At 42.8% G+C, this 26,428-nt stretch overlaps 1 protein-coding gene across 1 annotated transcript; it reads right to left on the bottom strand.

The window, feature by feature from the left end:
- Positions 1-246: 246 nt before the first annotated feature.
- Positions 247-24,674, bottom strand: LOC148653884 (exocyst complex component 1-like). Its single transcript, XM_088596964.1, has 18 exons — positions 24,101-24,674; positions 23,754-23,887; positions 20,654-20,778; positions 17,512-17,671; positions 14,677-14,864; positions 12,471-12,698; positions 10,875-11,007; positions 9,197-9,306; positions 8,605-8,754; positions 7,507-7,609; positions 6,281-6,366; positions 6,058-6,177; positions 5,549-5,592; positions 4,964-5,261; positions 4,497-4,680; positions 3,667-3,866; positions 2,266-2,460; positions 247-1,558 (listed from the first exon to the last, which is right to left on the bottom strand). Exons 2-18 carry the CDS (start codon positions 23,881-23,883, stop codon positions 1,400-1,402), a joined length of 2,613 nt encoding a protein of 870 aa, XP_088453090.1. The 5' UTR covers positions 23,884-23,887; positions 24,101-24,674; the 3' UTR covers positions 247-1,399.
- Between the last annotated feature and the right edge of the window lie 1,754 nt (positions 24,675-26,428).

Raw genomic sequence — 26,428 nt, 5'->3', positions numbered from 1 at the left:
TAAACACCTCTCATTATTTGCCTCTTCAAGCTCTGTATTATCCATTTTATATTTGCAGTTTTTGTCTTTTCCTTAGTTACATTACTATTGTTATATTACTTATTAATGTATTATTCATTAATTACTCATTAACTAAAAATTAAATTATTAAATACAAGGCTTCTCAAAACCAGGGGTATTCCCAAACCACGCTGTGCGCACCCCTGTCCTTGTTACTGTATTAATAAGATATGAGAAGCATAATGCTGAATCTGCATTTTTAATATTAAAAATATCCATTTACATCGGCAAGACATAGAAAGAAATCAAGTAAGCAATTTCAAAAATGGATAATAGATATTTGTTTTCTTTGACAATTGTTAAGAGCTCTTTTTCAAAATTCCTGTAATCTACTGAGCATGTGAGAACTGCCTGCATAAACAGTAACTGCATGAAACACTCCATTATTCAGGAGTTCAGAGGGCTGGTCCAGAAACGAGGAGAGTAAGATAACCCCTTGTTCAGTGCAAAGGCAGTTTATGTCTCAAAGCCCTGACCACTCTAAAATGAGCACAAGAATATGTTGCAGAGTGTGCTGGATGGGCACTGCCTTTGTCTGGAGAGCAATAATAATAATAATAATAATAATAATAATAATAATCGCTTACACTTATATAATGCTTTTTCTGGACACTCCACTCAAAGCACTTTACCGGTATTGGGAACTCCCTTCTACCACCACCAATGTGCAGCCCCACCTGGATGATGCAACGGCAGCCATAGTGCGCCAGAACGCTCACCACACACCAGCTCTCAGTGGGGAGGAGAGCAGAGTGATGTAGCCAATTCATAGATGGGGATTATTAGGAGGCCATGATTGGTAAGGGCCAATGGGAAATTTGGCCAGGACGCCGGGGTTACACCCCTACTCTTTTCGAGAAACGCCCTGGGATTTTTAATGACCACAGAGAGTCAGGACCTCGGTTTTACGTTTCATCCGAAGGACGACGCCTGTTTACAGTATAGTGTCCCCGTCGCTATACTAGGGCATTAGGACCCACATGGACCGCAGGGTGAGCGCCCCCTGCTGGCCCCACTAACACCTCTTCCAGCAGCAACCTTAGTTTTTCCCAGGAGGTCTCCCATCCAGGTACTGACCAGGCTCACACCTGCTGAGCTTCAGTGGGTTGCCAGTTGTGAGTTGCAGAGTGAAGGCATCTATCAATGATGCCTTGATAGACTTCTGTCAGGTTTCCATGATGATGTGAGGGCCTGATGACTTTACAGTAGATTTATTCTTGGACTATAAATCTAACATCTGACATGAACCCTTACAAATGAATAGGTGTCAGTGGAAGTCACTCATCCGTGCTCTCTCTTTGTCACTCACTCCACCCCTCAGTCTTCCTGTCTCTGTCCCTCACTCTCTGTCTCTAAGGCTGACAGAGCTGAAGTATTGCTGCAGTTCCTCCTCAGTGAAATCCAGCTTGATCCTGGCTCCAGGGTAGCACCTCTCGATCAGCTGCTCGAACCCGCGGTACTGCTCTGTCAACTCATCCTGCATGGCTCTCCACACCACCTGCTCAGAGAGAAATCGGCACCGCTCAGACTGAGGTTCACATTCATTATCAAACGGAACTGCACTGGGGTGATAAGAAGGCTCTAGTACTGCCAAAAACACTTCAACAACTAAAGAAATCAATGCCGACGTACTCGTACTGATCAGTACGAGTAAACAGCCAGTAAACAGCCTCAGGAAGAGCCCCTCCAAACTGTCATCCTGCATGGAACACACACTGTCATTACACAGATACATATCTGTTTAATATGTCCTTCTTCACAGAGTTATCAATTTCTCTGCAAGAGAGTGAGTTGAATGCAGTTAAATGCATTCAGAGTGAGTTGAATGCAGCTGAAGGTGTAAAGGAACTAACCACCTGATTTAGCTATCTAGTTCTCTGCAAGAGAGTGAGTTGAATGCATTCAAATGCATTCAGAGAGAGATGAATGCAGCCGAACGACTAGAGGAACTTGCCACCTGTCTGCAGTGCCTGCGAACTGTAAAACATACGATATAACGATAGGAAGAGTCACAAATTCGAAAACACAAGACATTCTCCACTTAATGTACCTATCTGGTATGTCTTAGGAAAGCAAGGGTAAACCTGAGAAGGCTGGCAAAGACCGAGACACAGGCTCGGGGAGGACATGCAAACTCCACACATAAGGCGCTGCAGTCGCAACCCCTTGCAGTGCTCTGCTGGAGTAGTGTACAATGTGCTGCACCTGCAGGAGGCTCTCGTCTTCAGCCAGGTGTCTGCTGACCCGCTTGTACAGCGTCTCGATGGTCTTGCGCACCTCCCGCCCTGGGTGACGCTCTATGACCTTGCGCAGCTCCTGCTTGCTGTACGCCAGCTTGAAACAGACCTCCTCCTCGCGCACGCCGTGGGCCAGGCACGTCCGCACCCCTCCCAGGAACTCCTGAGACGGGGAGGCAGGGAGGGCGAGGGAAAGAGGGATCAGGGCGGCTACGAGGGCCTTACAGAAAAGGAGAAAGGTGAGGCTGAAAGAAAAGGGAAAGAACAGAAGAGGGAAGACCTGCAGTCCTGCAGGGACTAGAGGAAGACAGAGAAGGCAGAGAGAAAGGCAGTAGCTGCAGGCCTCTCTTGAACAGATAGCATACACGGGAGACTTGGCAGAAGAACTGAAAATGAAAAAAACCCAACAAGTTCCAACTGCCTTTAAGCTTCAGCACCAACTTATCTTGACGGGAGTACACTGAGTTCAGAGCGCTTTATATCATCTCTTTCAAACTTAGGGCCAGGAACAGAAATGCATCTTTGCAATAACGGATATTGTTGAAGTAGATTTCACTGGATCCTTTTAGGAAGTGGCTTTATCCTTGGATCAATTACTTCTAGCATAGAGAGTTGAGGAGTTTACTGCCATATGTACATGTACACTGGAACTCTGATTCACGCTGGTCTCTCAGGACACACACAGTACAACAGACAACACCACACACTGTAGACAGTACATTACAAACATATTAGATAATAAAGACAGGAACAATAAAGATGTTGTGGAGAACAATAAATATGTAGTAGTGAAAAATAAAAACATGGTAGGCCATGCACAACGTGCATAGTGCAGATGTGCTCTGAGTCTGAGGCAGTGCAGTTAGCTGTTAAGTGTGCGTACTGCAGTAGGGTAGACGCTGTTTTTAAAGTCTAGTGGTCATGCTTTAATAGTGCAGTACTGCTTGCAAAAGCGCAGGGGGGAGGAGAGTTTGTGGCCAGGATGGTTAGGATTCTGAATAATGGATTGGGCTTTTTCCGCAACGGCGGATTGTGCGAATCTCATCGGTTGATGCCACAACTCTTTGTAGTGCCTCTTTGTCACGCAGTAGTATTTCTATTAAACAAGTGAGCAAAATGGGCTGAAAGACTGGCTCTTTCTGTGAGTTTTTTTTCCCGATCTTATGTAAGGAAGAATGGAGCTATAACAAGAGTTTGCGAGAAGTAGATAAAGATATTATAGAGAGAGAGCTCCTAAGGCAACAATCAGCTTCTCCTACAAACTGCTGCCCACACGCACAGATGCTCACACTTCAAAACACTGATGCGCCTTATACTAAGCATATACTGTAAGTCTTTACACCGGAGTCCCTCACACGCAGTGACTTACAGTGAGTGTGCCAAGCGGCTGGCCCAGGTTCAGAGTGACATACTGCTGCCGGTATAGGGCGCTCTTCTCTCTGGCCTCTTCGCACAGCGACTCCAGCTCCGGCAGATGCAAGCGGGATATGAAACCGTGTAGCCGGTGGAAGTTCAGCAGCAGCACCACTAGGGGGTGTGTGCGCAAGCTCTGGGTGGACAGGCTCTCCACTGACACCCACAGGAGAGAAAGAGAACGGCCTCAGGAAGCGGCTGTGAAAGTTGTCGTTCTGCACGGAATACACGCTATTGCTACACTGATACAACATTACAGCCTAACATTCATTACATTTTGAGATTTTTAATACACCTACCAAGTGGTTCAGGAATGCATTTGAGAAAGAGAATTATTACAGATTGTGATTCTACATTTTTAGTGCTCCCAAAGGCAATGCTATTTGCCACCAGTTTCATATAGAACCTTACTGGTAGCTTTTGCCTGTAATGTCTGTAGATTGTCCATGATTTCCCCATGGTTTCACCATGCTCTTTCACTGCCTTGCAATTGCTCATTGCATACTTTACCATACTTTACCATGTGTCATCATCTCACCTTTGTTTTACGACACTTTACTCGGCGTCACAAAGATAATAGTAGGAGTATAGTAAGATAATATAAGAGTAAAGTGTACAATGCATGGTCTGATTGACATGCGATTTGAAAAGAGTGAGGGCAAAGGCATGACTAATCCAGATAGATGACGGGGAAAGTGCATGTGTTCTGTGTATTGTTTAGTTTAGCTGTGCCTCTGTGTCCAGTTCAGCAGCGCTGTGACTGAGAGGGAAGGCGGATACACGCACAGCTCTGGAAGGCAGCAGTAAAGAGCTGCCTGTACGCGGCATCCAGCCCCCAGCGCCGCTCCGAGCCGCGCAGAACGTTCTCCCCTTCTAACACAAACTCCTCCAGTCGGGGCACAAATGGCAGCAGCCCCATCCGAGCCTTCTTGGAAAGCCGCAAGTTTTCAATCTCCTTGCACAGAGCTTCCTGCAAGACCAATATAACCAACATAACAGGTCGGCATTGCTGCAAAACCCCCATTCCTCCAAGCTACTTGAAACACTTTCCATTCTCACCCTTAGTTTGTTCTGTTTTCTTAAAGTTTAAAAAATCAATTGATGAGAGCAGAGCATCCCTCTTTCCTGTGAGTGCCATACGCACTACTTAACTATCAGTGTTTCAGTAATGGGAGAGAGTGGTGATTCTCTACTATGTGGCACGTGTGTGCCGTATAGGGAGTGCTGTATTTGGTGTGCGGTACGACACTCACAGTGTGCCCTTGGAGGCTTTGCTGGCTCAGCTGCAGGGTGCAGAAGAGAAGGGAGCAGTAGAAAGAGGCATGGGGGTTGCGCAGCGTGCTGTGGAGACGCTGGTCAGTTTCCTTCAGCATCCACAGGCAGCTGAGTGGCTCTGTCTTCTCACAGAGGGTGAGCAGAACACTCAGCCGGGGCTCCACACACCCCAGCAGCTCCTGCATGCAATCTAAGCTTCCTGGGCCGTATGATACCAGGGGAGCAGTGTTTGACACTCTTATCCAGCTGCATGGCCTCTTCTTGTGTCCTGCTGGCCTGAAGTAAAAGAAACTCACACAGTGAGATTTGGGAATTAGATTAATGAACTTGATTGCAATGTTTTGTTATATATCCTCAGAATTTACTGAGATCATATACAGGCTGTCAGGTGGATGAGTTCTTGGTCAGGAATAAAGGCATAGCAGGCCTAATATGGTCTTGTACAAGAATTAAGAAAGAAGTAAAAGTGGTGTCAGAGCTATCAAATCAATTATGCCTTCACAGGACATAATACGAGGGATTCAAAAAACATTTCGCAATGAATCAGGATTCGTGATACTCACAATTTAGTCTGGTCAGCCACATTGCTTATGGTTACAGCTGGGTACTGCAGAGAAAAGACAGCAGAACAGAGAGTAAGTCACACAGACAGATGCCAAGAGGCAGCCTCTTATACTCTACAGACTGTGCATACTAACCTGCTGAAGAGTAAGTGAAGCGCTGCAAGACAGAGCAACCCGTCGCATAGTGAATGTCCTTCAGGATTTGTACCACGAGATGAGTGAATGACATTAGATACAATCAACCTTTGGGCTAGCAAACAATGCAGAAACCTCCTTACATGGCTCTGAGAAATTAGTAGGACAGACTAGACTAGACCTGACACCAAACATTTTGCTTTGTGATTTAAGGCTGCTCTGGTGCTATTCAGATGACTAAATTCTCTTAACTTGTAAATCATTGTAGTACACTTAATACAGGGTGATCCAAGAATAAAGAAGACTGCTTTAATCTTCAATACGTTTCTAGACAGTATTTGGTTTGAGTGCAGAGACCCCCACTTCCTGCTCACCTCAGTGCTGAGACTGTGCTTGCTGCCTCTGTCTCCTCTGTTCAGTGCAAAGAAAATGGTGAGGAACTGTTGCTCCGCGATGAGAACAGAACTCAGTTCGCTAAACATCTGCTCAACAACCTGGCCAAGAGAGGAAGAGGAGGGTTACTGAGCATGGCCGGTGGACCAATGCAAGTTATTGTGTGAATGCTGCTGAAATAAAGGACAGTGGCTCTATTCTCACCCTCTTGGGTCTCCACTCTGCACTGGATGATGAAGAACTGGAGTTGGGGGCTCTTTCCATAGACCCCTGGAGCACAGGAATCATACCTGTCACAGGAAACAAACAAAACATTATGTGTTAATATACATCAAATGGAGGTGTAGGAGAACACTGATCTGTTATCTATTCGCATCTCACCCAATCATGAAATCAATTTTACAAGCTGCAGTACCTGCAATAGCATACAGTTTGGAAAAGAAGCAGTGCGGTTATACTGCTGCTAACTAGGAGATAAACTGTAATTGTAGACTGAGAAGTATCTGCACTGGGGTATGGATTTCCAAGGGCACAAATTCCTCCTTGACTGCAGCCCTAATAAATTATAGATTGTATTAACACAGCTGTTAAAATAAAGAAACGCAGATAACTGGACAAGCCTGCTATTTGTGTTTGACAGGTACCAGGTGACCTGTGAACAATGCACTTCATACTCAAGGTCTTTGACATGGGGGAGGGAAGGATAATACAGTGTTCTGGTCACTGGAACAAAGATTCCTCTTGGATGTCATGCATGAAAACATTGCCAGGCAGCTCTGTGCACAGAAAACAACTGCCTTGAGCCAATATTTCTGAACAGTGTCACTGCCAGCTGGAGTGAAAGATATGCGGTTATCCAGGTTGCAGTCAGGAGTAAATTGAAAACAGCTCTTGTTTTAAATAAAAAATACATAGTAGTGCAAGGCTATAATAGAAACATTTTTCAAACCCATCTATTCAGAAATTGCTAGATTGGGTTTAAAAGGAAACTTAGGAAGCATGAAGAATTTAATTTATCTTTTGGCACTCTATTAACAAGTCTTTCTATTGGATTCCAAAGAAATCCAATTTATTTTCAGTGACCCCTACAGAAGTGTGTATGTTTGAATGAGTAGTTCTCCTATGTGAAACTCTGAACAGCACAGTCACATAAAGGAGAGAGGACCTGCAGGCAAACAAATCTTTTCCTTTCAGTATGTAAGAAAACAAAGATTACATAAATTAGGTTAGCCAGGAGGTCAAAGACAGGTTGGCGAAGTCAAGAGTGAATAACACAAGCAGTAAAGAAAATTAATTTTACCACCATGGTGAACTTATTTTCCAACATGAATATATACTGTACTGTACATGTGGCTGGACTCAAATTTAGTGAAACCATCAGACATATTAAAACACCAGCTTTCAGATTCACACTCTAGAGCCCCTCTCACCAAATCTCTTTGTCTCCTTGACTCCAGACACCTTGAATTTGGCTGCGTCAAAAAGGTCCTTCATTTGTCTGTCATAAAGCTTTCCAATAATGTCAGTATACACCTGGAATGAAGATCAATATATGTTTTTATTTTTAGCCTCTGTGCAATCAAAGGATAAAGTTAGACACTCAACGAGCATCTTTGGTTTAAAAGTGTAAATCAGACCCGATTTAAAGAGGCAGGGCAGCTTTCTCCTGTATTAAAAAAGGGGACAGGCACAACATTCTCTAGCTGTTGGGAAAAATCTTTTTCCTCCACAGCAATTGTAGGCATAAACAGCTCCAGTTCTGCAGACTTTGTAGCTATCTTTAAAGCTTGACTAAATAAACCAACGAGTGGCTGAGCTAGATTACTGAGATCTTGGCTGTAATAAAAAGCAGAAGACCAGAACCACAGTTGGAACATCTCCTGATCGACACCGCACCTCTGCACAGTAGACATCACACTGCCACACAGTTTCATCACCAGATGGCAGTTTTTCTCTAATATCAGACAAGTTCTGGCACTACAGAAACAATAACTAACAACAGTATTATTTTAGATTCAATCTGTCGCGACGCTGTGCTCCAAAAAGGATGATTATTAAAATGCTATTTGTTTTAAAGCCTTATTTACGGTAACAAGATTTCCATTTTTTGACTAACAAATGAGTCTCTTCACAATTGCGCAAACAACAAAACCAACTAAAGAGTGTTGTTTAATATGTGACTGTACGTCCAATCATAAGTATTAAAACAGTGTCAATGCGCACTTATAGTACAATTGCCTAGGAATGTAAAGAGCTAAAAGCAAACCTACTGTAATTTTATGGTCTATGAAAATGACAGGATTCTTATTACGGCTCTGTCACACTGAGTGAAAAGGTTGACACAACACTGAAGTATTTATTTCTGTACTGAAATTGCTGTTGCAACAGTTATTTGGAAAGTTGTAACAATTACTCCTGCAAGAGTTGCAAAACATTGCAATGCTCTGGCTTTTCTCTTTCTGATACTTCCAGCAGTAGCTTTCTACTCTGAATACCGTAGATGCAGTCTAGATACAGATAGCTCTGACCTTTTGCAGGTGCTGAAAGGCAGTAGGGCTGGTCTCTCTTAACCAGTCCATCAGTGGTGCATACTGTGTCAGCTGCTGGTGAAAATCTGTGAGCTTTGGTAGAACCAGCCTGTCTCCGTCCACTGCAGCAGCTCCAGTATTTGCCACATCCTGCAAACAAGACCCACACCACTGCTGTACACACTCAAGCACAGGCCTTTTGAACAGCAATCTCGGCAAGCTGTGACAATGAACATTGGCAAACACATCTAATCTTTACAGCAGAATAATTCATTTTCAGTTTTAAGGCACCTCCTGATAAATGGTATACGCAAGCATTAAAAATAAAAAATTGTCAATGCAATAATCATAAGATCACACACCACACCAATCAGAATAATATCTGTTCTGCTAAGCATTGACATGAGGACCTGATGTTTGGGCTTCAGCTTACAATATTATTTTGAGTGGAACTCAATATTTTTTCACTGCGGTAAAGCTATAAATAAAATATATTGGATTCAGATGAAGAACATATTGTTTTAAATCTTGTTTTTCTGTCTCCCCCAGCAGCTGTACAGGGCTATCTGGCCCTGCATGGAGTGGCCTTTACCTGTTGGACAATGAGGGCGTTGATGTACAATGAGCTGCGCTGCTCAAAGATCTGACGCAGACTCTCAAACTTGATCAGCTGCTCTGCCACGGCATGCAGTTTGCGCTGCCCTGCAACACAAAGCCAGGAAACCTGAGCACAGTGCTTCACTGACACTGTCACAGCTTCCACTGGACTCCAGGACAAAGCACAATACAGTCCTGCTCCACAGTAATGAGCATTCTGCTACATTTTATCACAGTATACTTACACCCCAAATAGAAATTCTGTTCAGGTTCTGTATGTGCACATATCTGTGTACCTCCGTAAGGCCTTTTATAATGTTTTTATATTTTTTATGCCATCAAATATTTATGTGATTGGGTCTGCTACATTATTTGGCTGGTGTTCTGTTACAATAGTTATCACTTATCATGTCACTGTGTTTGAGAGTGGTGAGAACTGGGGCAACTCACTACACACAGGACTAAAACTAAACTGCAGACAAGCTTTATTCTGAGCTTCTCATCAATCTATTGATAGTGCGAAGAGCTCCCAAAAAACTAAATTCAATGAAGATAAAATGCTTGTGCTTGAGAAATGCAGAACAAAAATACTTGGGGAGCCAAGAAAAAAATATTAGCGGGGAAGATGGCATAAATAGTCAAGCTCACAGGCAAAGAAATTCTCCTTCATGATATTGCAAAATAATCCATTCAAACTTCCTAAAATTCCTGTAAGCCTTGCCAATGCTTCTATAGGCTATTCAGCAAAAGAGAAAGGGCAAATATTTGAAAAAAAAAAACAATTAGTGTGGATACTTGAAGCACAGAGTTTGGATGAAACCCAAGCCTTTGAAGCCCGGCTTTTATTTCAACACAACACCCCCACAAGGGAACGTCAGATACAGCACTCTTTCTGCTTGTGAAATTCTGTCAGGGTTAATACCCTGACCTATTGTCTTTTTCATGATTCATAAGCGATTCTGAGCAGTGACTCTAAAGCAGGAACATTCCTGGAGACAAAAATAAGAAGAAGAAAGAAAAAAAGGACTGCTGGCACCAGTGGCCAGCAAAGAGGTCAGGCTTCCCCTGGAGTTTATACTTCTGACAGCATGAAGGCATTGAGAGGAGGCTGCAGGGGATGTGCCTTTGGAGGCCTGCGGAAAAGAAGGTGTGTATCACCCGCCCTCAGCAGGCAGAAGCACAAGGGGCACAGGGTCACACCCACACCTCTCTGCGGGGACTCAGGTGAATACTCAACCTCTGCATTGACTTCTGTGGGAAAGGTTTAAATTTGGCATTCACATTAATCCTCGCTGTCAGCAATGAGCTGCCAGTAAGGATCAGTGCAACCCTTTAGTTCTCTTTATGGCTGCTGGAGAGTATACACTGAGGACTGTGCTGAGTAACCACACACATTCTTGATGGTTTTTAAACTTTTTAACTAATCTTTTTTTTTCTTGTAGAAAATCATTACAGGCAGAAATTAGCATTGCACAAAGTAGAACAAAAAATGTGGTAATGACCTATAGGTTTAGCCACTGAAGGACTTGATATTCTTTGGTAGGGACGTTTCTCCAAATAAAAAAAAAACAACTAAATTTCTATTTAGTATATAGAAATATATAATACTAGAAGATACTTCTAGTAAAAATACTAGAAGACCGGGCAGTGAAGTGGACGCACGGGGTCTGTACCTGGGGTCATCGGTGTGTTGGCACAGTTGGTCAGGGCTCGAACCGCAGCAACACATGCCTTCACATCCTGCTCCTTCCCAAGATCCCCTTCACTCAGAACCCAGACATGCTCCTCGCTTAGAGTCAGGCTGTCCTGGAGCACAGACCGCCAGGGAACACCAGTTAAACACATATTTCTATAACATATTACACCACTCACATTCTCGTTACAACACATAACAACAATTCTCCCACAGCTAGCCCCCATTAAATGATCCCTCCTTCTGCGAAGCAGGGAGGCCATAACAGCTGTTTAAATGAATCACGACAGGGTACTATGGGTCAGGATTCGTGTGGTTTTTCCGGCAAGTTCTGCCAAACTTAGTCAAGCACTTCAACAGGGGAAAGACAGGAGAGGAGGACAGTAAATGTAAAGTCACTGCGGAAAGTTACCAGACACTTAACACAAATAACAAACTGACAATTGGAAACAGGACATGAAAAGGAAAAAGGCAAAATATAATAAGACCAAAGGAAATACGATGCATTTTATTGTTCTCCATTGATTTATCCCCTCTTAATAATCTGTCTGGTGATCCTAAGGCTACCCATGAATACAACAGGCTGTTCCGGAAAGCACAGTGATGTTTTTCCTGTAAGCACGTTGAACTGCTGGCTCTTAAAATATCTTTCCAAATTAATCAATCTGTACTAACAGGCTGCCCTGTGGGGATTAGTCTGATTTGCCTTTCAGCACCAGTGTCCCTGATCATTTGTATTTTGTATTATGCCAATTGAAAAAATAGGTCCGATGTCATGAATCTCCGCTGAATTGAGCAATGTGGAAAATGCTGTTCCAGCCTCAGGTTTAGTGCTGTAGATTTTGCGAAGGAGTGGAGAGAGTGGGTGCTGCTAGAGACCCTGGGGAGGGGAGAGTTGTTCATTCGTCTTCCCATGGTACTACACGCTGGCCAGACTATTACAAACCCAATCAACAACATGTTGGGCCTATTGAGAGGAGCAAGAATAATATGAAGAGGGTGTGGCACGTCTTTTATATTTATAGGTTTTGCAGCTCAGTGTCATTCTTTTTAACCGCTGAAGCTGTAATAAGGGTAACGGTGTGACAAACCTAAATACAGATCCAAGCCTCTCAATCAGTTTGTAAAAGGGTTGAGATCTAGGGCAGTCCAGTGACTCTGTGGCTTAGGATCTGCCCCTGTGGCTAGAAGGTTTCCGGTTCAAATCCTGCGGCTGGCAGAGGGATCCTACTCTGTTGGGCTCCTGAGCAAGGCCCTTAACTCTGTACAATGGCTGACACTGTGCTCTGACCCCAAGCTTCTCTCCCTGTCTGTGTGTCTTTGTGTTTCATGGAGAGCAAGCTGGGGTATGTGAAAAGACAAATTCCTAATGCAAGAAATTGTATATGGCTAATAAAGTGACCTTATCTGAGAATTATTCTAGCCAGGGAAGGTGATGTAACTCTGACTCCAGCTCGTTAGGTCCAGCCACTCGTTGCCTGTCACTGAGAGAGCCCATTCATTTTCCTTGGGGATCCCAATACTTCTTGCCAGTGGGTGCTTATTTAGTGTGGGGGCCGTGCAGTGGGGTCCTCACCACCAGGTAGGAAAGCTCGGCGTCCAGCAGGCCGTGGTTGCGGTCGATGCGCTGCAGCCAGGCATTGCGCGTGTGGATGCTGTCCATCTGCTGCTGCACGGTGCGCAGCAGTGAGTCGTGGTGGCTCAGCGACTGCTCGATTCGGGCCACCTCCTCCAGCCCCACCTCCAGCAGCTGCACCAGGCTGCCCACTTGCCGCTCGGAGTCCAGCAAGGCCAGCAGGTTCTCCTGGAGGGGAAAACGTGGGTGTCCTCTATTTCGCCGTATAAAGCAAAATACAGCACATTCTGCGTTACATGGTGGAAATGACAATTTATTATTATGACCTGGTTTGTTTTTCTTGCTGGTCGCAGTGGTTAAAAAAGGTAAACAAATAATGAAGAATATGAGGAAGAAAAAACTTGTGGCTGGATGTGTAGCTTGTCTCAGCCTCGCTTTTAACAGTTTTGCTGTGCGGGAAAGTGAAAGAAAAACAGGCATCAGCGAATCCCTTGATGCAGCACCTTTAACACATTAAGGATGTACAGGAGGAAGCTATATGGAGCTTCTTGTCTCAACTACATTTCCCAGAAGGCTATATGGAATGATCTACCAACCATCCTCAATGTTCTGGTGACTGTAAATAAAGCAATAACATCTGTCTTACTGTACATTACAGCTGCCTCTGTATGTCTGGGATCCAAGAAGTCCCACAAGTGCTATTCATTTCCTACTCATTTCACAGTGCACACTGTGTACTGCACATTATTTCCTACAATTTCAAATTTGCTTATTAACAGTCCTGACTATTTGTTACAATAGCCTCTGAAGATCTTTTTAGATTATCATGTGTGGAGGTGAGGCTCCCTTCACAGCATTGAAGCCTTCATGGCTCAAAGCGATACTCCCTGTGAAAACAGACATGTCCATACAGCTACACACACATTTATTTCAGGAATGAAATGCCTTCATACGCTGTATAGTACAAATATACTTAACGACAGTTTTATATGTAATTTAATCACGTGGTTCATTTCTGAAATGTTGAATTGGAAAGCATACTGTATTCCTGCAGACTGCTGTGATTATTGATTAAATTAATTTCGCACAGCATGACCGACAGCAGTCAGTAAGCTTGGACTGCACACTTAATCCATAGAGCATGATTTCCTCCGGCTATAGAACAGGGGGCCAAAGTATGCAGAAGCTTCACAAATTAAGGCATGCCTCTAAGCAACAGCTATGGTACAGGGCTGTGTTGCACGGTCTCTGTACTGCACAGGCAGACTGGCTCCCTCAGGAAGCTGTGCTTGCACTGTTCACAGAGTATAAAAATATGCCTGTTCCACAGATAGAACCAGCGCAATGTTATCAATTTTTAATCATTTTGCATGCCTATAAACCAGGAGGATGAGAAACAGAGGAAGAAGCACACAGCCTGGCTTGTGTAAGTATAATCCTGACAGAGCGGCTATTTCTGGAGGTCAAAGGGGACATGGCAGGCAGAAAAAAGCGCCGAGCTCTTGCATCGTGAAGAGATTTTAACCACACAGACACTGGATGTGTCTAACTTCACTTAATCCTGAACAGTTCTCAGCACCAAACCAACTAAAGGGTGTTGTTTAATATGTGACTGTACGTCCAATCATAAGTATTATAACAGTGTCAATGTGCACTTATAGTACAATTGTCTAAGACCCACAATGCAAAGAGCTAAAAGCAAACCTACTGTAATTTTATGGTCAATGAAAATGACAGGATTCTTATTACTGCTCTGTCACACTGAGTGAAAAGGTTGACACAACACTGAAGTATTTATTTCTGTACAGTCAATTAATTATTTCTGTCAATTAAGATCAGAACATGAGAAAGGTAACGAATGAAAGAAGACAACTTGACCCTTCATGCTCATTTGGTCCTCTATTGTCCATTAGTCAGTGTCTGGTAACAGACCAGACTAAAATGAAATTCCCTTGAAACACCCCTGGAAAAGGACAGTTTGGAGTAGTCAATGTAACCGAACCTTGCATGTTTTTGTGGGGAAGAGGGAGAAAATGAAGACAGATGGCCCAAGCTGGAAACTGCCTTTAAAATCGTGAGGCAGTAGTGCTAACAACCATGCCCTCATGTCACATTGCCTGCCTCTTCTTTCACGTTATTACAGCTCCCAATGCTCTTTCACTGTCGGTCACTGCTGTCTCGGTATCCTCCGCTCCACTGTCCTCACCTTATCTAGGGCCTGTAGGTTAGCATGCAGTGTTTGTGTGAAGGCCTTGGCATTGGACACAGCCAGCTCACTCTGCTCCATCAGGTACTGGATATCAGCAGCCTCCCGTGCTGTCAGCTCCTGGTACCCGTCCTCCTCCTCCTCAACCTGCGAGCTCACTGCCCTGCCCTGCTGCCATGGCAACACCTCTGCAAGGGAGGGACTCGTTGATTAGAGGAAGAGAGACCCACAGATCTCTGTGCATAAACAAACACATACTGTATTCATATTGCATGAACTCCCTCACTGTAGAACGTGCACACAGCTAGGTGAAGCATTCTTCTCTATTCACAGGAGAATAATTTATCTTAGGATGGATCTGCAGTGTGTATAATGAATCACAAGACTGCAACGTGCACAAACAGTCCACTGGTGGATTTTTAAATCAGACAGGGAATAACTCGTACTGAGAAGGAATGCAAATACTTCTTATTTTAAAAACAACAATGAACAATATCTGAACTATGCCCCGCCACCACACACAAACACACGCAGTTTACATCACATTTATCTTAGACAAGTACAATTTAAATCTAATGAAGTTCATTTATAATTTCGCTTCCACATTGAGGTTCGTACAGGCTGTGAGTGGGAGATATATCATCTCTTATAGCTGACTGTCATATACCATCTGCCAGGGTCAGAGAGGAGGCCGGAGATTGTGGAGGAACAGCACCTCCACATGTAGACAGAACGCACACTAATGACTAACGCGGTGTTGTTGTTGTTGTTGTTCCCAGAGGTATAAGTAGGAGGTTGGGGGATCCTGCAGATTGTGAGACTGCTTTGGGAACTGAATACTTAATTTCTCATTCTGCATGTTCTTAAGTAAAAGAATGAAAAAAACAAACAAACAAAACAAACAAATGCAAATTAATTCAGAAATGCTGTCTCTTCTCCTATTAGATCAGTATCAGTCATGCATTTCCATATCAGGCTAGTAATGTGGCTCTCTTTCTTTTTATAAAAAAAAACTTACAGAGTTGGGCAAGAGGAAAAAAAGGCCCATATGGACTGGAGAAGTATTTTAGCTATGGGGCAGAGTGTGGGAGACAAGGCAGAGGCTCAAGATGTCAACAGGAAAAAGTAAAACAGATTTTTAAGAAGTCGTCTGATAGACACGCTGTCCATTATCAGTAGCTCAGGACTTCCACCTTTAAGCTTGAATTGCAATACCTAAAAAAAATCTTACAGACCAACAGCCTGTTAAGGAAACTCATCTCAGTGAACTTTTACTCTATGAGACTAACATTCCCAAGCTTGAGCCAGCGAACGGTGTCTCTGAGCAGAAATCCAGCTATATACTGACAAACCAATTGAAACGCCTTCTCACACACAAGCTGCAGTCAAGCCTGTTTTCCGCTGTGTTGCAGCAGCAGCTCCACCTGTTTGTGCTTCTTGCTGTTTAGCCTCCCCTGGGACCTATTCTGTGTAAATGAAGCTCTAAAGGTTACCATCGATTCTATCCGTGTGCTGAAAAAATAATTTACAGGACGTAAATACAGGTTGTCATTGATATTGACTTCTTGCTGGTTAAAAGTAAAAACAGTCTCGATGTTCAAATTAATTTTTTCTTTTAATTTTGGATTTCTACTTCCATTGAGGTGTGCTGCTGTTAAGTAAATCTCTGGCTTCAGAGCACTGTGTCTTTCTGTCTTTGCCTCTAACACAGCAAGTTCTGGGCTGAGGTTTGTGGTATTCTGCTGTCAACAGGCTGCAGCACATTAGTATGTGGACTTTATAAAACATTGTTCGATCAGATGTAAGTGTTTTCAGGTAAAATAATTTACATATATAATTAAGCTAAATATACAGTACACTATAATAGCATAGGAGTAGTGCAGTTTGCAGCTGGATTCTCAGTGTGCTTTAACTTGATTCATTTACTTGTGACTGTTGATTCAGCCCTCTTAATCTATACTCCTGTCAATCTTCTCCCTATTCAGGTCTTTGTGACCTCTGTTGTTCACATAATTCTGAGATCTTGATTATCTGAAACCCATATTTACTGATTATATTTTCTAATTAGACAGTTTTTAATTCTTTCCAGCTCTGCAAATGTGAAAGATTTCAAATATACTGAAGCATAAAAAATGCAACAGATGCTGTTGGCTATAATACTCACTTATTGAGTTTTCATGCCTCTCAGTACTGTTTATACATTTTTTATATAACTCAAAAACTGCAACTATTTAGGTGCAGAAAACAATTAAATTAATGATTGCATCAGTTCATTTAAGATCAGCTGGAATTAAAACTAATAAAAATTAGGGTTATAAAGTTATCAAGTGAAAAATAAAGGCAGAAGATGTTTCAGACTATTCATAAATTCTGTCTAAGCAAGATCTGATGCCTAGTGCCTTTCTCATAGCCCTTAAGATCAGGATATTACAGTGCATGCAGATCATTCACATATACAGTACCATAATTCAATCAATTGTTGAATCAGAGAACCAAAGACATGTAACAAAATGCATTCCCCTCATATTAAGGACAATTATGTCTCTGAATGCTGTATTATTGCTGGAGGTATGGTCATACAAGACCAGCTGCTGTGGTGAAAATGTAAGTAGTCACTTGCTTGGCCTTGGTTAATTGCAGCTGGCTACGGGCATTAGTTTCCATATCTGTTCATATGTCATCATCTTCATCTTTTTTCAGAATAAGTGTTTGTTTAGTTATGCTGGTGTTACTAGACTATAGCTGCAAATGAATAGCAATAGTTACAATGACTGTATTTCATATGGTGTCCCTGACAAGAAATGATTCACTCTTGCTAACATTTTTTGCAAATACCTTCTAGGATAGAGGGGCTAATGTTGATAAACTTGACTTTGTCTTGCAGGTAGCGCTGGTTGATCTTCCATAAGCAAGAGACGAAGGCAGTCTTCTCCCCAGAGCTGCTTGATACCCATTTATATACCTTGTCCAGGTGCAGGTGGAACTCTGCTGTCTCCTGTCCATCAGGGGGAAATTAAAAACTGCAGGTTAAAGGTTTTGCCAACTCATCACTAACTCTCCCAAACCATCTCTGCTACATTGCACCTAGGCATCGGGCAAATTAATCTACAGTAGCATGTGATGCAATGCCATATATTGCACACAGGACGCACAAGCATTCATTGACTCACACATACAGTATAAAGGACACTGATTAACCCAGACTGCATCTCTTTGGAAAGTGGGAGGAAACAGAAGCACCTACAGAAATCCCAAGCAGAAAAACATATAAACTCCACAAAGAAGGCACTCTAGTCTGGAATTAAATCCAGAACCCAAGAGCTGGGAAGCAGCAGCAAAATCACTATGTCATTATGCTGCTTGCATTCAATCAAATTAAAGTCTATTAAGATATCCATTATACAGTATACTGTAATTTAATTGTAAGCATTGCATTCCGTACAGATTCTATGGGCTGCAAACATCTGAAAGGCAGAGAGAATGACAAAATGTCCTTAAAGAGGACAGGGTTAGAAATCACGTCAAAAAACATCAATTCAAAGTAACTTTCATCTATTGCAAAGATAGGCAACTCCAGTCCATAAGGGATGGATTCCTGCAGCTTTTACAAGCAGATTTTGATTGGCACCTAATCAAGACAATCTTCTTGTTAAATTAATTAACTCAAACAATTGGAATGAAATGCCAGAACACCCTGTAGTCCTCAAGATCTGGGGTTTCCTGTCCCTGGTCTATAGCGATACCCTGTATTAAAAATATCTTCCCCTCCTCAAAAAATAAACACTGAATTAATTTTCTTTAAATAGTCTTGTTTGCAACCAGTCCCAAACCTGAAGATGAGGAAAATCATTTTTTTTAATCTAGCTCTTTTTTCATTTTCATAAGATAAAATATTCAGCATAGGGGAGAATTATTCCTAGTTGTGGAGTGATTACTTTTTTTTTCTGTATATTATATATTTTTTTAAATTCCTTTAAATCAAAGGAATTTGACCAGATACATCAGTGAAAGATCATGCCAGGGCAGCAACAGCATGATGCCATTGTAGTTGAAATTCACTTTCAACAGCACATTTAAAGGAAGTTGTATACGTTTGTTTGAGATTTTACGGTTTCCACTGCATAGCCCTTTGCTACTCACAATATAGAGTGGTGCCCAAAAGGTGTGCCCATTGGACACATATCCAATGGATTTTAAAATAGATCTTAATGCAATCTCTCAAAAAAGACCAATTAAATAATCATGGTAAGGTTCTGTAAGAAACCTTGCCATGTGAGTAAGAAATGTGACACTGTCAAACTGAAAACAGTGCTAAATAACTATCAGGAATGACCTCCCTGTACACAGACTTATCCTTGTTAACACAATCTCTGGAGAGATTGATATGAGATGTTATGCCACTCTTCCTGAACAACAGCAACCAGTTGGCAGAGGTTAGCCATTCCTGGTTGTCTCCTGTTGATAGCATTAGCAAATTAGTCCCATAGATGTTCGATGGAACTCCAGTATGGAGAAACGGACAAGGCAGGTTTTTGTCAAAGTACTGCTGAGTGGTGAAGTAGCCCACGTTTTCCTCTAGAGGAATTCTTTTGTTAAAGGAGATTCCTCTTCATAACTTTGCACTTCAGCTGGCTTGAACAGCCCAACACTCAGCACAATGCCCATCATAATGTCTCTGAACACATTATCTTCTGTCAGAAGCGTTAAGGGCACAACAGCGTTCACTAGTGAATAAAACACTCAAGCACTCACTCTGTCACTATTTTAGTTTTCTAGTTCAGAGAAGATGCTGACTTTGAGAGGTCAACATTAGTGTTAAGTGCCCTGCAAGCATGCACTGTAATATCATTTTTATGCAGACAGCAATCTATAGTTATTTTGATGAAGAGTGAATAGTATCTTCTTGGAATTTCCTGTACTGTAGCCACTGAAATGTTGGGTCAGTGTGGTCTCATGACATGTCCTGTCCATGACATGAGCCTCTTTTCAGTTTCCTGGTGTCTCTGGACTCATTTGCTGATTGCTGAATCAAATCTCAGTCTCCAGGCAAAGTCTTATACAGACCAGCTCCCTTCAAACAATCATGCGCAATCTTCTAAGCAGGGCAAGGTTGTATCTTTTGCTATTCTTTCAATAATTAAAACAAATTATTTTTGAATGACTGTTTATCCAGATTAATGTAACCTTGGCCATTGTACCTCAATTCACAGACAATGAACATCTGGCACTTGAGCTAAGTGAATTTTTAAAAATGTAAACAATATTATGTCTAATGAGAAATTGATTTAAAATTGTGGCATTTTCCTTGTGCGTCAGTTTATCCAGAATGGAGATAGGAAGAACAGCGAATGAATTGTCCAATGCCAAAAAAGAAGAAATGACATGATTATAAATTATTTGAAATGATAAGGTTCGATAACACATTTGGTGGACAAACAGTGCACTCTCACATGCTATGTGCAACTTAAGCTGTTCCACAGCGACTCACTGAAATTAATGGAATTTGCTGTTTAACACCAAGAAAGACACCAAGTGTACAAGAGGGAACCTTAATTTGTAGGCTGGTGTTGTAAACTAATGAAGAATTTAAAAGGTATTTAAAAGATTTTACGTAAATACATTTCTGTTGGGTTTTTTTTCTATAAACATCTGATTATGAACATTATGTCATGCACCTGAATCTATGCGCAGTACTCCTTTGTGATCGCCATTCATAGATTATCTTTAAAAGTTTAGCTTCCATAAACCTGGCAATAACTGTTACACCATTACAACTCAGGAACAGTTCATTTATGTACCCCAAATCATTTGCTTCTTGTTGACTTGCCCTTGCTGCATTCTTCTACTAATGATCTCTACGAATGAACTTTTCCTCTCAACATTGGGGGAATTAAATGAGTTTATACACGGTTTGCCTGCCTGCAGAGATCATCTGGTTCAACATGGGGGACTTCTGCAATTACACAGTGCTCCTGACCTTGACAGCATCTTTCCCATCCACCAGTGTGAGCTCTGTGGCTGGCCAGCATGCAGACAGCTTGTAGTGCTCCCGGTCCGCCTTCACGGTCACCAGGACGACCTGCCCAGACTGGTCTGAACTCACTGCAGAGACAAACAGAGAGCAAGCACCAAGAGCAAAGCTGCACTTAGAATCAGTCAACAGCCTATTTATTTTGTGCCTAAATTAATTATTTTGTTTTTCTTTCACACGTTTAATTTAACCTGGGGTATCTCCCAGATGTGGTGATGAGGATGCCTCAATGGAAAGTACTAAGGCAGGAACAAGAGTGAAGGGGAGTCACCACCACTGAAAGAGAAAGGAATAACTGGGCTGCATCTCCACAGCCAGGCCGGTGACAGCAGTAGGAGCTGCCTGAGCCACATTTTCTGCAGAAACCAACCCTCCAGCTCATTGTGCTGTAGGACTTGCTCTCACCCATCTGATCCACAATTATGTAATGCATTCACAGAGGCTGCAATTAACGATTTGAGCAAGTGACTGAAATAAACCTGGGCAATGGAGAGGGCTTGGTCCTGTCTTGTGCTGAGCTGCTGTGATGCAGAGTGTCTCCTTAATCAAGGCTCCTTAATCTGTAGCCCTTCTAAGCAGCTTGATGGCCTGACTTCTGTTATAAACTCATTTTTTTCTGATTGGTGTGGAATTTGGTTTCAAATAATTCATAATTTATGAACTAGCTGCTGCTGTGTAAAAGTAAACTAAAGATGTTACAAAGCACGTTTGTCGCAGGCTTACAAGACATACAGTAATCCTCTGCCTTCTTTACACAATTCTATAGGATTTAAAGATATAAAACACACAAAAAAACAATTTATATTAACCAAAAAAGCACCCTCTCTTTAATTAAAAGCAAAATAAAAATTGGACGGGGAAACAAATCCTTTATAAATTAAGAAAAAAGGTAAAAAACATAAATAGGTGAAAAATGACAAACATAACTACATTGCATACCTGCTGAGTGAGAGAAATGTTGCATTGTTTTTTACACACACTATCACTTATGCTTACATCACTCCGTGAATGTTCTGCTATACTGCACACTACTTCTGAAACCACTGCAGATCTATTGGTGGGCTGCGCTGTAATACTGCGCACTCAACACCTGAACACAAGTGAATGGCGCCCTAATGAGAAGCAGCAGTCATTCTCTGAACTCCGGTTTGTTCAGGGCTGAACCTGTCCCAACTCACTGCCCATTCTGACGCTCAAATAATTCCTAACCCAGGGACCGCTGCCTTGTTCTTGGGAGCACAAAGCCAAGGTCTTCTGGGCTGTGGCAGGCCCCTAGGGATGTCAGCTCAGTCTACAATGTCACCTTCGTCTCAATCTGCGTGCGTGGCGCCAGCTCTGCGGTCTAGCCAGGTTCATGTCAAGTGTGCGCTTGCATGTGCCCGTTTCCTGCCTGCACCCCCGGCAGAAAGAAGGCGACAGAGACGGAAGCTGTGACAAATCTGAGAAGCACTCAAGGCAGTCAGATGTGGCCCAGGCATTTTAATCCAATTATGTCTGACATCATTCAAGCACACAGGCCACTGAGCCACCGAGAAACTGAAAAACTGGGAAAAGATGACAAAAACGCATCCCCAATCTGATTCTCTTCAGCCACATGTCCGAATTGATAGCCTTCTTAAATAATCAATGCAAAAAAGGCTCTCCCTGCTCTTGTTGACAGATATTTTTTGACAGCGCTCTGCAGAAAGGTGCAGCTTCTACTCTAAAAGATCTTTTGAAAACATACCCTCTTATCCTTCCAACTACTGTAGGTCACCGCATGTAAGCTCCGGGGGCATCAACTATACCTGCAGAGTGTGACCTTTAGGAAACTTGACACTCTCGTAGGTGTTAACGTATAGGCTGTCTAAACTATTACATTACAGCAACCCTCTCCCTCATTGGGTTGCTTCCCTCAATCCACAAGTTACAAACAAAATCCATTGAGAGCAATGATAGCACTGCTCTATCTCTGTCAGCTGTAGTAAATAGATCCTAAATACTAAATAGTTAAATGTACACCACAGAAACTGCAGCCACCTGAACAAAGGACAGAGAGGTTTTATGGAATGTTACAGTAAATTAAACGTTTTCTGATTAGGAAGTGAAATATAGAGGGAGTAATCAGTGGGATAATTACTTCTTATTACATTATTACATTGCTTAATAATGTAATAAAAGTATTGGGAAAACACAAATCTGTTGTATAGCTTCCACGTATATAACAAAATGGCCTATGACTAAATATGACAATTTTGAAGACAAAGCAACAAAAGTATAAAGGTAATTGCTATTCCTCCAGCACACTGAATTTTTATGTTCTCATGTATATATTAATGTATAAATGGCTGACCCTGCGCTCTGACCCCAAGCTTCTCTCCCTGTCTGTGTGTCTCATGGAGAGTAAGTTGGGGTCTGTGAAAAAACAAATTCCTAGTACGAGAAAATTGTATATGGCCTATAAAGTGGTCTTATCTTATCTTATGTGACATTGTTCTTAAGGTGTGATTGGCCATTGCTTAGACAAACAGCGGTCTGTATCAATTGTAAGACATTAGTTTACTGCACAGAGTGACTGTGCCAACAACCTATGTTGCCAGCACATTGACAGGGGCCTAAGACTGCAATCTGTGCTAGAAGGAAAAAAATGTTTCACACTAACTGTGCAGTGACTATACAGCTTTTTCAACTACAGACCACCAGCTCAGGGGTATGACTTTTAAATCAAGAGGAACAATGTTTTTTCACACAATGGGCTGATCTGTTTGCGTTTTGTTTTTGAGAAACACACCATAAGTTTGAATCAAACAAATGGTTTACGAGGAAAAGCAATTTTTTTACTCTTATCATCTCACAGTACTGAAGCAGAGGAGGCTCTCCTTTCATCGGTGACTTTAACAGAGGTTGCACGTTATCAGGTCCTTCAGATTTTTACAGTATTTATCTAGTTAGCTGTGTTGGCCTGCGTGTGTCTTATGGGGTGCAACTGCTTCTAGACTTTGGGCCATGGTAGAATTCGCCCCCCTCCTGTCTAGGATGGTGAACCCAAGCGGGGGGGACACTTTACCTGCTGCACACAGGATGGCACTCTTCCTCTTCCTGCGGGCTTTCCAGACGAAGGACACACCCAGCAGGCGCTCCCCCCGCGGAGTGAAGACCTCCCTCTGGAGAATACTGCGCAGCGAGAACACGGCCATCCATCTGCAGCAGTGTGGGGGCGCACGCAAAAAACAAAGACCCCGGCTCACTGGCGGCTCTTTTCACACCCCAAAAAAAAGAAAAGCAAGCACAACGACAATGGCGAACGCACAAAAAAGGCCACGTTGCTGCCTGAGCTTGCCCTCGCTAGAAGGCCGAACAGAGTGAAATTGCAACCACGGCCCTTCAAGAGAAGCCTGGTAGCTTTCCTCTTACCCACGTCAAGCTTTCACTCCCCTGCGGTCCTGCTGCGTGGTGCGGCCCAGCTGGGTGAGAGGGGGGCTCAGCGATGCCGGCAGCCTGCCAGACAGAGACAGGCTGGGTGACTGCGAGGTGCAGGAGGCCGCTGGTCGCAGGTTGCTGTGGCTGCTTGGACAGACCCGCTCGGCTACACGGAAGTGGCGAGCAGGTGAAACGGCCCCGTGCGTCTTGTGCTCTGCTGACTAGCGCAGACTTTAAACTCGCAGGTTAAACAGCGTAAGGCAACCGGTTCAGCTGAGAGCAGCCCCCGTCTGCTGCCATTGTTTCTGGGCTTGGCGGCATGCTCAGAAAGGCTTTAAAAAAGAGATGCTTGCTGCAGCTGGAGTCTTGTTTTCTCCCTCCTCCTACACCTTTTTACCAGATGCTTTACAGGAACTTCTTGCTTTCTGTATACCGCTTGTTTCCTGTGGTTTGACGTTCATGACACACTCATTAAACACATCCCTTTTTCGGAAGCTCTAATTAGTCCCCATTGGCCCTGTGCAGAGGGCTGACATCACGACTTCTCAACGAGCAGCCATGCAGCCTAACAGCCCGGTGGCTTCTTTTACATTTCACTCAACTTTTCACACAACCGTCGCATTTAATTCCTGCCATCGATTCCCGATCTGCTATCCCACTCTCGGGCTCTTGGAGCCTGATTCTCCATCCAAAGATATTAATCTTAGTAATTACCACTTGTGAGCTTCACAGGGAGCCACAGTCACGATTCTCTGGCGTTTGTACAAGTTTGGACATCTTCAAATTTAAGTTCAAATTGCACTGATTTAAGAGGGAACTGACTTCAAAGGTCTAGTTTTTTTATAATTAAAAATATAGGAATTAACTATCTGTCTTTATATTCCACCATGACTTTAAATTGGATCTATCCAGACTGAGAACCAACTTTTATTCTTATTTTCTGTAACTACTTAAGAGTTATAGAGTTAATAGAACTGTACGCATCGTGGAATACAGATAGGATTCTTATTGAATAAAAATTAGACAGTCAAATATTAAGCTTCTGTGTTCTGCTGCTTGGCATTCCTATTTCTGCACAATCTCCCTTGAGTGCTTAATGAAGAACAGCTCTTTTTTATCTAAGGCAAGGAACCTCAAGATTATTTTAATGAATTCAACTCGGAAGAATGCTTATTTTTAAACTACTCGGCGTTCTCGACATTAAGTTATTAACTGGCAGACAGATGTTACCTATACAGTGTTCAGCAGTGTGGGGCTTTGAAAATATCCAAATGAAAGCAGAATATCTACAGACCCATCTCCTGTCAGCTGAAGAATGAATGGAGATGCTAGAAAATAAGGACTAAACAAAAAATGTTTGACGGGAAAATACATAGACCATTGACTATACAGTTTATTCAATTTACGCTTGAGTAAATTCTACGTACCTTTCTTTACCTTTGTTTAGTTTAAATGTAGTGAGCACCGTACTGACGTAAAACCTAACCATACTTTTATAGAAGAATAGTTTATCAAAAAATATTCCTCCTAAAGAAAACCTTTAACGTGCCTCGGTTTCCAAGGAGACACAGGAAACCTGTGACCCGCTGCACCCGTTTGCCCTGGTATCTCCATGGAGACACGAGACGTGTCAATCTCAGCCTCGTGTTGGAGTTCCCATAGAGACCGCTGCCCTGCGGTTGTCAAGTTGAACAAAGTTGTCCACATCTGCAATAGTTGTAATACTTTTTTTTTCTCTCATTATGAGAACGAAAACGCGTCTTTAATGAATTCAGGAGTTGAACAACGCCAGAGCCGTAGGTGTAGCGGTTAGGGCCTGACGTTTCTGTCGGATATCCGTGGCGAGCTGCTCTGAATTTTAATTTAGCGCATGGCTTGGCGTAACGGCACCCGGCGCTTAATGCTTTACGTCAATCGATGTCTTTGCTGCTCCAGTGCTACAAATACGGAGCAACGTTTAAACCGAAAGCGTGGTGTTTTGTCTGACCAGCTCGGAATGACACCTTTAAATCAGTTTAGTGATAACCGTGCACATTCTGCGAAATCCACACCCCTCCTAACTCTTTGCTGGTGTTACACTACCGCTGTCCACCACCTACAGATTGTTTCTATCGTGTACACTAGATGTCGCTGTGTTAATATGCAATCGGAGGCTCTCTAATTTTTTTCCCCCCAATTAAATGCCAGTATTTGGTATTGCCGCCTCACGAGTCATTTGGTTCTGGGTTCGAGGTCCGGCCTGGGGCACCTTCTGGGGCTTTTCGGTTTCCTCGCTTTGTGCTCAAAACGCATTCGGCTCTGTTAATTAGCATTTGCTTTCTT

This window comes from Lepisosteus platostomus, chromosome 10, assembly GCF_059453375.1.
Source record: "Lepisosteus platostomus isolate fLepPlt1 chromosome 10, fLepPlt1.hap1, whole genome shotgun sequence".
NCBI classification, from domain to species: Eukaryota; Metazoa; Chordata; class Actinopteri; order Semionotiformes; family Lepisosteidae; genus Lepisosteus; species Lepisosteus platostomus.
Note: the sequence above shows the minus strand (reverse complement) of the source record. Positions and strands in the feature narration are given on the sequence as shown.

Coding starts and splice junctions, on each gene's coding strand:
- LOC148653884 (XM_088596964.1), bottom strand. CDS start 23,883: ATGGCCGTGTTCTCGCTGCGCAGTATTCTCCAGAGGGAGGTCTTCACT. Junction 9,307..10,874: donor CAACACACCGATGACCCCAG/GTACAGACCCCG, acceptor TTTGTGTTGCAG/GGCAGCGCAAACTGCATGCC. Junction 5,593..6,057: donor AGCACAGTCTCAGCACTGAG/GTGAGCAGGAAG, acceptor TTTTCTCTGCAG/TACCCAGCTGTAACCATAAG.